The sequence below is a fragment of the Gadus macrocephalus genome, chromosome 23 (assembly GCF_031168955.1).
Source record: "Gadus macrocephalus chromosome 23, ASM3116895v1".
NCBI classification, from domain to species: Eukaryota; Metazoa; Chordata; class Actinopteri; order Gadiformes; family Gadidae; genus Gadus; species Gadus macrocephalus.
In genome coordinates, this window is record NC_082404.1 from 17,694,861 (window position 1) to 17,709,618 (window position 14,758).

Sequence of the window (14,758 nt, forward strand, 5' to 3'; positions counted from 1 at the left end):
AGTAAGGCAGCAACCAAGACTGCTTTAGATGGGGCCGAATTCAGTTTCAGACACTATGTGGGCCTGATTGATGTTAATTTAGACCCCTGACAAGCCTTTCATTTGAAGGATTATTTTTAGAGGACTTAATATATTAGGTTAGGAATATATTGGACTGAGCCAATTAATGACCAGTCTCCAAAACGACTTAATTCAGCTCCAAACCAATCAGCAGGCGAGCCTAATGAATCAGAACGGTCGGATCCACGTCTGAAATCTCCATTACTGTCAATCACTCGTAGCTTCGCAAGTTTAACGAGTTCACTTCATGACGGTCCACACGTGCGCGTGCGTGTGTGCGTGTGTAGATTCGCCCTTCAGACCGAAAGAGTCAGCAAAATCTGTCACGGGCTTCTTTAATAGGTCCATGGTGGTCATGGGCCCTCCCTCGAAGAACGCCACCTGTCGTCCCGCGCCCTGTTCTCGTCTGAAACGGGAGAGGCAACAGGACTTGGCCCCGCGCCCGTCCAATCAGGGCCGCCGCCCGGGACATCCGATCCAGCTGTGGTCAACAGCTGCATCTGGTTTTTGTGGAAAAGCCATTTCGGTCATCTACCCCATCCCCTCCCCACGATCTCCGCGGCGTGGTTTACACGGGCGGGGATGTCATCATGGGCAGAACCCAGTTGTCAAAAGGAGAGTCGTTAAATATTAAAAGGGGCTCACGTGTTCGGTTGTTGCCATGGCGACGCCGTCCGATGTGATAGTGTGATGGTGGACGCCGGAATGACCTCATCAGGAGTGATGTCTGAGCGGAGTGCTGGGTGTGATTGGATGAGGAGGCATCTTGTTCATTCACTCCACAACACCAGCTTCCCTTTCTCTCCCCAGTGGCTCGTTACGAACTGTTGCTCTGCATCTCTACCAATGAGCTCCGAACAGTGGTGCGCGCCACGGACCGGAGTGGAATGTGGGCTCTCACACTAGGCAAGTTTGCCTGTTCCGTGCTGCAGGAAGATTCAGCACGATTCCCCCCCTCCCCCCGCTGGCCCGTGGTCACACTGCTCCCAAAGGCCGTGGCCTGGGCACGATTGCTCCTTCATACATACGTCATCACGTCATAATACGATAAATACGTCATCACCAAGCGTGGTGTCCAGCTGCGACTGAGTGCTGTCGCCGGCCCAAATTTCAAGTAAACACTCGACTTCACTGTCGCACCAACGTAAACCCACTCGTGAACCGCTTGCCGCCATTGTTTAAAATGATTGTTGTGGGGAAGAAGGGCATGGACCTATAAAGAAAGAAGGGTCACGCAAGGACTACGTCATCCAGCTCACGTTGCGTATCCGCGCGTCATCTCATTAGCATCTGTACTTTGGCCACGGGGCTGTTCCGTGCTGGAATACGGATGGCGGGGTCACACTAGCCAAACGTTCTAGACTTTAGTATGCAAATGAAATCGGGCACTGCAATGCACTGCAGGGAATTTACTTTTGTATTTATTTATTTTCTAATTACTTAACTTGTGATTTGATTTGAATAACTTTTCAAATTTGAAAAACACTTTGGTAAAGCACACCCAACAGAAAAAAACTATACACACAAATGAGCGCCTACCAGTGCTACGTTCCAGTGACCGTTGTGGAATATCTTATTTTGAGTTCGTTTTTAATAATCGTCTCACCGGTATTTCATTAGTTTATATGGACATGCATGTTAATTACTTAACTTCTGTGAATTGATTTGCATTACTTTACAAATTGAAAGACTTTTGTGAAACACATCCACATAAAAAAAACCAACAACAATGTATCAGTTCACATTTAATGCCCTGGGCTTTATTGTCATATTTTAGTGAAAGTTGTCACATTTTCTCTTGTTTAATGTTCTATTCCCCCCCCCCCCCCCCAGCCCCCAGTGTGGGACGTGTATAAACCTCGGTAGTATGTTTCCTGCCAGTGGGCTGGGCATGACACAGACAAGAACTGCTACTAAGTAGCGCCATCTTTGTGCCGGACTCTTCACAGAAGAGAGGTATGTTTTCCCCAGAGGAAGGCACCCGATACGTGGTGTGTTGGCCTCGCAAAGATTCTTTTTCCAAAAAGAAAAAAATATTTATAAAAAAACCAACAAAATAAAAAAGACGAAAAAAAACAGAAAGAGGGGGATTGAGAGGAGGAGAAAGACAGAAATAAGGGAGGAAACTAATGGGTCCCGTGGCACTTCTCCTTCCTCACGTCAGCCGGTTTTGGAGTCAAACAACTGGAATGATTTAGCAGACGGCTACGTCGCTAACGCAGGAACAAGTAGCAAGAGTCAAGTCCTTAAGAATAAAACAAAGACACCGAGTTCAAGAGGAGAAACGGTAACCACGGAAAAGGATGAGGAAGAAGACAAAAACAAATTGATACTCTTGAAAATCTGTGTTGTGGTTTTTATAAACAGAAACTGGAACGGAAAAAGAAAAGCAGCATTGATATAGAAACGGATAAAAAAATAATAGTGCTTTGATTCAGAAGAGGTGGAGGCCACTTCTAGGAAGAGACGCATCCCTGGTTTGTTCCTTGTGTCAGGTTGGTGGGAGAGGGGTGGGGGGGTGGGAGAGGGAGACAGAGAGAGCGAGAGAGAGGGGGGAGGGGGAGTGCTTCCATCCAGACATCCACCCCCAAGCCAGTAGAATAGTCCACCACCGACAGACCAAAGGAAATCAAACTACAAAAGAGTTCGAGGGGTGAGGAGGGAAGGGTGTCAGACCTGCTTTGTGTGTTCACAACATGTATATAAAATAAAATATATATATATACCCAGGAGACCGTAGCTACCAGAAAACATACACTACCGCACAGGAACAAACGAAAAGTACAGTGTACAAATGAAACGAAAACCGATACAAAATCATAGAAAAATAAAATAAAAACTGTAAACACAGCACAATAAATAGATTTTTAAAAAACAGCAGACTCCGCACCATGCACATGATGTGATTAGAAAAAAAAAGGTTTCTCTGTACAACTCCGTCTCTCCTCAGTCTTCCCTGAACCCCCAACACATTAATTTACTCACACACACGCACACCAGACACGCACACACACACACACACACACACACACACACCAGACACACAGTCTCTTATAACCCAAGTGCAAAACATCACAAATGGACCACTTCTGTATCCAAGTAACATATATACAACAGGGGAAAGTACAAATGTGAAGTTACTTTACATATACTTAATTCATTTTTTTTCTTCTTGCCATATTCATAATTTACAGATGTCAATCTTTTTTTTTTCCCCACCTTTTAGCAGTAACATTAAAAAAAGGAAATCAAAGTAAAAAAAAAAAAACAACAACGAAATAAACAAAAACAAACAAAGAGCGGTTTAAGAAAAACGCAGTTGAGAGATGAGATTTGCCGCCGAGTCTCCGCGGATGGATCCGGCGTTCCCGGCGTTCCGACCTCATCCCGGTCCCGGCGTCAGCGGCCCTCGCTCGGCCATCCCGATGTTCCGCCCCCCAGGGAGGATTCTGGGGGCCCCGTGGCGGCCCCTACGTCACCTCCATGGCCACCGTGTTGTCCACTATGCTGCTGAGCGACGGCGGCTCAGGCTCCCGGCTCTCCCTGAGGAGGAAGACTCGTCAGTGGGGGTCAGGGGTCACAGGGGTCATCAGGGGTTAGGGGTCGTCAGGGGTCAGGGGTGTTGAAGGTAGGGCTGGGCGATTCATCGATTTTTCATCGTAAGACGAATGAATGCTTTAAAACATCTTAAACTGAGGCGCGCAGCACTGTGGGAGGTGGGTGCTATTTATTTTCCTTTTGTTAATCAGTTTTCTTCAAATAAAATCCAAACTTACAAATTTATTTATTTTTTTCCCCCTTACAGAAAAAAAAATACGATTAAAATCTATAATCGGGTTTGGTTTGAAAAAAATAAGATTTTATTTTTTAGGTCAAATCACCCAGCCCTAAGAAGGGCGTCCTAGGAATGACTGGATGAAGCACCCATCCATAAGACACACCTTCAGCAGTGAATGACCCATTGAGACCTCGACTACCCTCACACTTCAACAGCCACTAACTATTAACTAGTCTGTGACTTCCTCGTTCATCAGAGCAGCTCATTGAGATGCAGGCCCTTCAGCAGCAGGTAGGAGCTGTGGCCTCTTGCTTAAGAAGGCCTACAGGTTAGGCCTCAGATATGGAGGGGTTGAATCCAACACCGTTAGGCTGGGAGTGAAACCGCCCAGCCACTACATTACACCACCCCCCAGACGGTGAAGGTGAAATATCATAGCACCAGGTGTGAGTGTGATTGGGGTGGATGGGCGTGTCCCCCTAGCCACCAAACGTTGCTCATCTTTCCGTCGTACATCTAGACGTCTTGACACGCCCACTTGTGATGTCAGAAGAGGCAGATTTTCAAAACGGCTCTTCACGGCTAATCACCCTCACACCTGGTGGTAAAGTGTGTCACCTTTAATCAGCTTTCAACGTAACTTTCATGACTATTTCAATAAGAAGAACTCCTTATCTTCAAACAACGGTTAATCTAGACCTCTTGAGGGGCCCCTCCTAAACTAGACCTCTGAGGGGCCCCTCCTAAACTAGACCCTCTGAGGGGCCCCTCCTAAACTAGACCTCTGAGGGGCCCCTCCTAAAGTAGACCTCTGAGGGGCCCCTCCTAAACTAGACCTCTGAGGGGCCCCTCCTAAACTAGACCTCTGAGGGGCCCCTCCTAAACTAGACCCTCTGAGGGGCCCCTCCTAAACTAGACCCTCTGAGGGGCCCCTCCTAAACTAGACCTCTGAGGGGCCCCTCCTAAACTAGACCTCTGAGGGGCCCCTCCTAAACTAGACCTCTGAGGGGCCCCTCCTAAACTAGACCTCTGAGGGGCCCCTCCTAAACTCGACGGTGTGGGGGCCCCTCCTAAACTAGACCTCTGAGGGGCCCCTCCTAAAGTAGACCTCTGAGGGGCCCCTCCTAAACTAGACCTCTGAGGGGCCCCCCCTAAACTCGACGGTGTGGGGGCCCCTCCTGAAGCAGAGCGGGGTCTCACCGGGGGTCCACGGGCGGCGCTCCGGGCCCCTTGGCCAGGGGCAGGCCGGCGGCGGCGGCCAGCTTTAAGGCAGAGGGCGCCACGCCGCCCAGCGCCCGGGGGAGGTGGCGCGCTCCCAGCCCCCCCGCCGACGCCACGCTCAGGCGGAGGTTGTTCCCGATGAGGACCTGAGTGGGGCCGGCGGGGGGGGAGGGGCCCAGCAGCCCCAGGGCGGCGGCCGTGTGCGGGGACGAGGAGAGCAGGCTGGGCGCCGCCGCCGCGACGACAGGCTTGGAGGAGGGCTGGAGGAACACGGGGCCGGAGGCGGGTGGGCCCGGGGGCTGGTTGCCACGGTGAGGGGTGGAGGAGGCGGGGGAGGGGTGCAAGCCCTTGAACACACCTGGGGGGGGGGGGGGGCAGAGCGATTAACACCGGCATCAGGTTTAGGGGGAGGGGAATGAAGTCATGGCACTTCCTGTACGCTCTTATTGTGTGTACAGTACTCAGCGTTGTGTCGCCTCTCATCCTAGCTGTCTCTGTTGTGTACGTGGAATGGGTTAACCTAGTGATGGTTAGTTGGTTCTATGAACATCCTTACTGTACCGACAGAGTTATATTGTTGGTTCTCTTTCTCCTGAGAGATGTACTTAATGTACTTTGGATAAAAGCGTCTGCTCCAGTGCCCTGAATGCAAGTTAAATCGGATTAGCATTATTCTACTTTGTCCGTTCAGTAAATACACCGAAAAAGGAGGATACGTATTATGGATTTGTGCTGGACGCCGTAGATCCAACAGTATGGGCGGAACCCTCTGAAGTCATGTGACAGAAAGGCGCTCTGTGATTGGTGGATGGGGGCAGGAGGCGGGCTGTGGAGCGGACACCCACCTGCGGCCGGGAGGACCCCGTTGACGCCGCCGGGTGCCGGCTCCTCCTTGGCCTTGAAGGCCAGCAGCTGGTCGCCGGTGACCAGGGCGGAGGCGGCGAACTGGGCACTGGCCTGGTCCAGGGTCTTAGATACCAGGCCCTGGGAGGGGAGGGGAGGGAGACAAAGGTTATGAGGGGGGGGGGGGGGGAGAGTACAACGTAGAGAGGAGGGACAGAACGAAAGCAGGGGAAAAGAAAGAGCGAGAGAGGTAAGGACAGAGGGATAGAGCAAGAGATGGAAGAGATGGATTTCCAAGAAGGAAAAGAAAGTGAGACAAAAAAGAGAAAGGAAGAACCGAAAGGAGTAGTAATGATCGAAAGATGAAGAGTGAAACAGAAGGGAGAGAAATGACAGAAACTATTAGGATGGTGCAGGGCAGAGGTCAACACTGTGTGAACGTGGAGAGCACAGCGTTATGCAACGCCAAACAGGAAGAGGCAAGGTTGAGGAGGGAGAGGATGCGCCCTCTTCCCAAAGGACGGGGCAAACAAGGCCTCGAACCGGGAAACGTGCTAGAAATAGTCCTGATGGTCCACTAGTCTTTCATATTATTTCAGCAGTTTACTTAAATAACGGCGTTAGTCTGCACGTTATTAGTGTTAACCCCTAAGATGAAGATAAAATATTACTTTATCGGTCCTACAAATTTGGTGTGCATGTATTTCTTCCGACTGACCAATGTGTGCTGACCTCATGATCATGCTCTACCCAAATGAGTACAGACACGCCTTCTGACCAGTGTGGAAACTCTTGGCTAACTGGCTTGATTGAGTTCTCTCATTAGCTTATTGATGTACGCTTTAGTGCTAGCTCGCCACCCTGTGTGTGTTTTAGTACTAGCTAGCCACCCTGTGTGTGTTTGAGTACTACCTAGCCACACTGTGTGTTTTAGTACTACCCAGCCACCCTGTGTGTGTTTGAGTACTACCTAGCCACCCTGTGTGTTTCAGTACTACCTAGCCACCCTGTGTGTTTCAGTACTACCTAGCCACCCTGTGTGTTACAGTACTACCTAGCCACCCTGTGTGTTTCAGTACTACCTAGCCACCCTGTGTGTGTTTCAGTACTACCTAGCCACACTGTGTGTTTCAGTACTACCTAGCCACCCTGTGTGTGTGTGTTTGAGTACTACCTAGCCACACTGCGTGTGTTTGAGTACCAACTCCTCCCCCAGTGTGAGCCGGCTCGCGGCGCTGTTGACCACCTAGCAGGCGTACTGACCTGCGTGCTGGCAGCGGAGGGCGCGTCGCTGGCCGCGAGCTGCTGCTGGATCTGCTCCAGCTGCTGCTTCTGCATGAGGGCCAGCTGGTCCTGGTGCTGCTGGTACTGCTCCAGGCTCAGCACTGAGGAGGAGGAGGACATCACCGAGTCAGTGGGGACTCACACACACACACACACACACACACACCTCTGATAGTGGGGCTCAATGGTTCAAAACAAACACATTCAGACGGCGAGGTTAACCTGTAATCAGGACATTAGCTAGTGTCTCCTTTGACTGGTTTATAGCGGAAAATAAAAAAAATAATGAGGACAGACAGACAGACAGAAAAAAGCTCGTCAGAGTGGAAGAAACCAATTAGGTAGCAGGTCTCCCAGTTTGTGGCTTGAAGACTGAATTCAGACCGAATATAACAATCCTGCTAACGCACCACCCGATCGGGCATCAATACATCAAACCCAAGATGTTTGCCAGGGTGGGAGCCACAGTGATGTGGAAGTCAAACGTTTCCTTAACTCAGAGGAAAATCATTTACAAGAGATTATGTTCCACAAAAACAAAACATAATCAACAGAAAACACAAAAATGTAAACTCATTTAAAATGCTTGAAACCGAGCTCTTTCAGTGTTGCACAATGCAGCCGTGACCTTTCAGTTCGCGACCGAACTAAAAGTAGATGTTCAGGCAGTGACTAAGACTTTCCTGGAAGGCAGAAGCCATTGTTTGAGCCTTTACAGAGAGAGGTGACAGGGCGGGGGTGACAACATTAGCTAGCATTCAGGAATGGATCGCAAACTCCCAGCCACCAGTCACCGAAAATACACCATACTTTATTCTGCGTCTTGACAAATCGTTGACGCATGCACCATGACAGGCCGGGAAACGAACCGAAAACCATCCCCACATCGTTATCAGGTAAATAGTTATACTTTCTACTTCAGTGCCATAACAGTTGACAAGGTTTCTCGTCTAGTGGCAAATTATTTCAGGGCGGAGAACTAATTTCCCCAGATAAAATTCCCATTATGAACAACTCCCATTATAAACACTAAAACAATCAATTTTCAAAGTTATAATTGACAAACCACCCGCACCCTCACCCTCACACACACACACTTAATTGACCCAGCATTGCCTCCATCTCGGAGCAGCAGAGATTCGCTGGTGTTCCAGTAAGACCAGAGGGAGGGAGTGCATACAGAGGGCCCCGATTCATTCTCCTGCAGCCTCGAGTCTGACGGTGCAAACCAGCAGAGCATCGGAGTACAATACACATCCCCGGCTGGCCTTGACTGCTCTACCCCACACCTCAGCACTAGCCAGAAAATGTCATAACAACACACGCAAGTACACACATTGAACAACACACGCACTCACAAGTGCACACAACAAAGTTGCCCGACCCAAGGGTTGGGCGGGCTCGCCTAATTTCATGCATGGTGACATTTTTCAATTCCACCCCTGTGGCCCTTACACGGCGCACATTGTAGCAGACTTTAATTCTGCGGTGAGGCCTTCAAAGTAAAAGCTTTAGAAAAGAGTTGAGCCAGTGTTATGAGAGGGTGAGACTTCGTGCCAGCTGTTTCGGCTCATTCAACACACAGCACTCCTGAAAGTCCCCTCCAGTATGTGTATTTTTTAAAGGCCTTTTAATGCCCCAAATGGAGTACAGAAGCCCCAGTCACGCTTCTTTGATGAATAACCCGATTTCAGTGATGACAAGTCCACTCCAACGTTTAAAGCTGCGTAGCGAAACGTCTGAACCACAAACCCGCAGACCGAACTGGCCTCTCACCACTAGCTTGTGGCTGGAGGACTTCCAGCGACGGAAAAACCAGCCGCACACATTAGTGGTCAGTTATCAATTTTGTGGCGTGTCCAAGCACCCTCCTGGGGTGTGTAGGGCCCATTCTTAGGCTGTTCTCACACGGTGGGGAGACACAGAGACTGGGCTCAGAGCTTCCCACAGCGGTCGATAGGTGACCACTATGGCACAGGACTGACTGCCTCTACAAACAGACATGACAACCCGCCCGTCCAATCAGGTCCTGCATCTGCCTTCTGGCTGGGAATATAGCCTATACTATTACAGCATAGCCAAACATTATGAACCGTAGGTTCATAATAAAAAGAAAAAGAAAAGAAAAAAAAAGCCAAGTATTGATGCAAACTATAATTACGTTTTTTTGTACAGCACCTCATCATTCTGTACAAGGATGAGCGCATTCTCTCGTTTTTAAGTGAAAACAACCTACCTATCATTCACTGTCGCTGGAAAAAATAAAATCAATTCCCTACCTACCTACCCATGACCTCAACTGACAACCAACAGGAACCAAATATTTTTTTTTTTTAGGCCTAAACCATCTCTGAAAAGAGAGCACGTACACTCTGTGGACGGGCTCTGTGGTGGCGGAGAGCCCTAGTGTATCTGAGTAAGCGCGGTATTCACATCCGATCATGAAATCCAATCCCTGGAGAAAATGTAGAGGCCCTGGACTGATTAAAAAAAAAAAAAACGCATGCTAATGATCGGTGCTAGTGTATAGAACAACTACGACGCCATTTCATTTAGCAGAACAGCGATAAGGCCCCGCGAGGTATCGACCGAGGTGACGCCTTCCCCAAGCCTGAGTGGTCGCCGTGGGCCAATCCCAACCGGTTGGGATTGGTGTCGTTTCTGTGTACACTTATGTCCTTACAGCAAACAAAGCCCACAATTAGAGCTCAGTGATAAAGCGATCTATAGCTCGGGGCGGGAGGCAGACTCGCCGGTCCGACTCCCTGTGGGTCCAGCGGGGAGAGTTGCTGGAACGTGACCGGGGATCACCGTTCCCTCTCTCCCGACTCTAGAGCCATTGTTTCTGGGTTTCCGTTCTCAGTCAACACCGCTAGACTTGGAACGAGGATTTGTCATCACAGTCGGTCACTCTTGACACACAGTGGGGAATATAGAGTCAACATGCACAGCTCGATACTACAGGGTCACTGTCGGAGCGTTCAACCATTCGAGTTTCTAGTTGATTATCATCCAACATATAATATAATTAGTGTTAGTTTCTCGTACCAATGGTTCATAGCCTGTGTTAGCGCATGCTATTGATGTAGGCCTATTCAAATGTGCTGTTGGAAAGATCTATAGCAGTAATTATCCAAGAGCCATCATGTAAATGTAATTTGTAAAAAAAAAAAAAAAAAATATGACCAATGTCAAGAATTGCATGAAAGGACAGAATATATATTGATATATTAATAACATTCTAGTTGGCTGCTCTCTGAGACAATTCGGCTTTTTGACCGGAGCTGCCTGATGACTGACCACGCAGAAACCCTTCTCTCCATTTGTTTCGGGGAATCAAACCCGCCTGTCGACACGTACGGCTAAGCTCGATCCCAGGAGCTGGAGAGCCTCACACGACGGCCGAGGAACTGGGGGAGGGAGGGCCGACACTTGGGGATGTTTATTTTCACAACATTGCCTCCGCTCCCTCTCTCCAGCTGTTAAATCTCGCCCCCAGAGGCCTATTTAACCTGTTTGAGTTGGTTATTATACTGCACACGGTCATACATTTTTAAACCCACGTTTGTTTTACTGTATTATAAGAGTTGTCTCGGAGCGATGATTCAACACAACACACTATTGCTTGCAACCCCCTACAGTAAACCTTTTTTTGTGCTTACATGGTAGAGTTAAACACTGACAAACATGCTGGTGGATAAAATATATGGTTTTGGATAAGGCACCAAAACAAGAACGGTTCACATCCAGCAGAGTTTAATTTCATGCTACAATGCGGCTGCTGGATGAACAAGATAGTAGTCTGTAACCATCAAACAGACTCCAGTCAATCTATTCCTCCCCTTCACCCCCCAGTAATGGTAATATAGTCGACAGTCACCATCGGGAGCTATCAAGTGTCGCATCACCCCGTGTCAATCAGGATGAATCACCATAGCAACCGACATGCCGGCATGTCAACATCTGCGGTTGAACCATCCTCAACTCCCTCTCAGAAAGAGCGAGAACAACTTTCAAGACGCAAGTACGTCCCAAAACAAAACAATTACCACCTGAAACTTCTCTTTTAAAAGCGCCAGGAAGACCATGACCACAAACACATTACAGTTAAGCCAGTTAAACCCAAACAACGACCGGGGGCAACTGACTAACTTACCCCCTGGGGCGGCATTCGGCCCAGGAGGTAGAGCGGGTTGGCTAGTAACCAGACGGTTGCTAGTTCAATCACCGGCTCCTCCCCAGTGTCGAGGTGTCCCTGATCAAGACACCTCGCCCTAATTGCTGCCGACGAGCTGGCTGTCGCCTTGCCTGGCAGACACTGCCGTCGGTGTGTGAGTGTGTGAGGGTTTAAAAAATAATATTGTAAAGCGCTTTGACACTGGTTGGATAAGTGTTGTATAAATGCAGTCCTTTTGCTTTCACTTGCACTTTCACAGTACAGATAACGACCAAGAAAACAACAATACCAGCACCACCAAAGGAAGTTAACGAGCGGGCAGGCCTCACCGTTCACAGGGGGGGGCGCGGGGCGGGGCTGCGTCGGGCCCCCGCCGGCCAGTGGCCGGCTCAGTCCCGACCCGGTCCTCTGAAACCTCCGTAATAATCCCCTGCGAGACATGAACCCAGCGCCCGAGGGGTCGCGGGGGAGCGTCCGTGGTCTAAAGTGCCTCCAGCGGCAGGACTTTACGTTCAACAGGACCCGGGCCAGATCCACGGCGACGGAGGAGGTGCAGGAGGAGGAGGAGGCGGAGGAGGAGGGTGGAGCGGGGAGGAGGCGAGAGGAGCCGGAGGTAATGCTGTCTGAGGTACTGGTGTTGGAGTCCCGGAGCGGCGAGCTCAGCGCTGGAGGGGGGGCGGGCGAGGAGGCCGGGTGCTCGGGTTCGGGGTCCGAGTCCAGGTTCTGGTAGACGGGGTCCAGGTCGGTGTGGGCGCGGTCCAGCAAGAGCCTGCAGCGAGACGGGAGGAAATGAAGAGTTATGGAGGATTCACTGATAATCAGTGCATCAGCCGATGGTGTTCTGAGACTAGTAGTATCAAATATGTGATCACTACGGCAACATGATAAAAGAAAAATAGGATAATGGGTTCGGCAAGACGGTTAGGGATCACCCGATGATTTTCAAATATCAGTATCACTACATAAGCAATACGGAAAAATAGATTTTACAGATGGGTTAGGGATAAGGTATTCATGTCAGAGATACTATAGAAAAGTTAAAAGTGATTTCTCTGGAAGAAAATAAAAAGTAGCATGTCGACCAAAATGCTGGCCCCCGAAAATTATACTTTTAAAGAAAAACGATTAGTCAGCACTTGTTAGCGATACATCAAACGACGACTCAGCAAACCTATACGCCTCCAACGCATTGGCAAGAAAAAAAGGACGATAATTAAACGTCTCACAGAGGAAATGTGATTGCGTTAGAAATTAAATCCAAACAAAAAAGGCCATAGGGGGAACTCCCAGCTTTCTGAGGAACAGCTGATAAGTCCCATCTAGACAAAGCTTGATTGCATTTGCAATTGGGTGGGTGTCTGAAGGAGACACCTTTTCACCCAGGGCCTTTCATCAACAGGGACCAGTCTTTCTGTTAAAGGACTGATGGTACGAAACAGGAGAAGACACAGAGTCACTATTTCAGAAGCAGCAGGGAGAGGGCTTATGTTACCGTACTGCTTCCTGGCCTGAGGCAAAACACTTTATCAAAAAAATGATATGCAATTAAAATCACCAGCACTGATACAACTAACACTAAACAGTTTACCAACAGTACGGAGTCGACTTCACACCACAGTTTAAACGCAACTTTCCAATCTTACATCAACCAAAAAGTCTGACAAGCGTCCAAAAGATTCCAAACTTTCCAATCATCCATCTTCCTTAAAAAAACGTCCCTGCTGCTACACTTTCACATTCTTCAAATGTCTACAAACTTTCCAATCATCCAACTCCACAAACCCAAAGCTCCCCCCCCTGCTCCAACGTTCCCAAACATCGTCTACCCAGACACGGCCGAATCACAAACGCACGGGACTCCCGGTGCGAACTGCCTCATTGCCCGAGGACAAAAAACAAACTTTACCCACTAAACGTATGCAATTAAAATCCCCCGCACTGATACTTTGAATGCTCAACAGTTCTTTTCCAACAGTACAGAGTCGACTCCTCACCGACCACTTCCCATCAACCAAAGAATCCTGCAAGCAATCAAAGTTTCAAACGTCTATAAACTTTATTACAGTCGTCCAGCTCTTTAAATCTTCTAGAACCTTCCCTATCCTCATCATCTACACATGAAGCAGAACCACCGACGACGGAGGGACTCCCAGACCGGGGTCCCCAGGCAGGTGACTGACTCCCAGACCGGGGGGTCCGGGAGTCAGTCACCGGCCTGGGGACCCCCAGACGGGGGTCCCCAGGCCGGTGACTGACTCCCAGACCGGGGGGCGGGGGGTGACCCCCAGACGGGGGTCCGGGAGCCATCCTCAGGGCGGGGTGCGACTCACCGTCCTCCTCGGCCCGTGCGCCGGCGGGCCAGCCCCAGGCAGCGCCGCGGGGCCGTCAGCGAGGTCAGACAGTAGCGGTAGCGGGGGTCCCCTTGACCCCCCTGGGAGGGGCTCACCCACGGCCAGGTGATGTTCTGATCCTGGTGAGCCTGGTGGGGGGGGGGGGGGGGGAGAAAGAAAGAATTAGACTTTATTTGTGCAACACTTTAAAGTAATTTGTATCTCCCGATTAGTTGGAACTCTTTAAAAAAAAAAAAAAAAAAACGCATTTTATGATGCAATATATTTAGATGTTGAACGTTAAAATAGATCTTGACGTCTTCCGATTGTCGTTACCATCCCTTTGGGGATTTATGGTTCCCTAGGCAGTCCTTTGTTGTGCTAGTTTCACTGCCAAATGTGCATGTAAATGTCCACTCTGGCTACAGGGTCACTTTCCACAGAAATATCGGGAGAGAGAGAGAGCAAGAGGAGGAGGAGGGAAACGCGAGCTTCTATTAGGAGGTGTGAATGAAAACAAAGAACAAGAGCAGAGGAAAGGAAAACCCCGTCATCCGATAGAGAGACAGAGACAGAGACAGAGACAGAGACAGAGAGAGAGAGAGAGAGAGAGAGAGAGAGAGACAAAGAGCGAGAGACAAAGAGAGAGAGAGGGAGAGATAGAGAGACAGAGAGAGAGAGAGAGAGAGAGAGACAAAGAGCGAGAGACAAAGAGAGAGAGAGACAGCCAGCATGGCAGCCTGACCGAAGGCTCTATAAATAGCAGCAGATGAGAGTGGAGGAGGGGGACGGGGGGGAGGAGGGGGGAGAGAGGGAGTCACAGGAGGGCACTCACGGCGTAGTATTGACAGCCTGCTTTCCTCCTGAACGCATAGCCGCCATCTGGGTCGTTCTCCTCCTCCGCCTCCGAGGAACCAGAGAGGAGCTGACACACACACACACACACACACACACACACACACACACACACACACACACACACACACACACACACACACACACACACACACACACACACACACACACACACACACACACACACACACACACACACACACACACACA

The 14,758-nt window shown here is 49.6% G+C and overlaps 1 protein-coding gene across 4 annotated transcripts in view; it reads right to left on the reverse strand.

Moving 5' to 3' along the window:
• Positions 1–1,798: 1,798 nt before the first annotated feature.
• Positions 1,799–14,758, reverse strand: part of LOC132452069 (enhancer of polycomb homolog 1-like) — a 31,499-nt gene continuing 18,539 nt past the window's right edge. For all 4 annotated transcript variants that reach the window (XM_060044433.1, XM_060044432.1, XM_060044430.1 and 1 more), the window contains 7 exons: positions 14,529–14,618; positions 13,694–13,842; positions 11,693–12,132; positions 7,166–7,287; positions 5,905–6,043; positions 5,039–5,417; positions 1,799–3,603 (listed from right to left, as the gene is read on the reverse strand). In XM_060044433.1, coding sequence (XP_059900416.1) covers positions 3,531–3,603; positions 5,039–5,417; positions 5,905–6,043; positions 7,166–7,287; positions 11,693–12,132; positions 13,694–13,842; positions 14,529–14,618 — 1,392 coding nt within the window. In that variant the 3' untranslated portion in view covers positions 1,799–3,530. The remainder of the gene's footprint in view (positions 3,604–5,038; positions 5,418–5,904; positions 6,044–7,165; positions 7,288–11,692; positions 12,133–13,693; positions 13,843–14,528; positions 14,619–14,758) is intronic.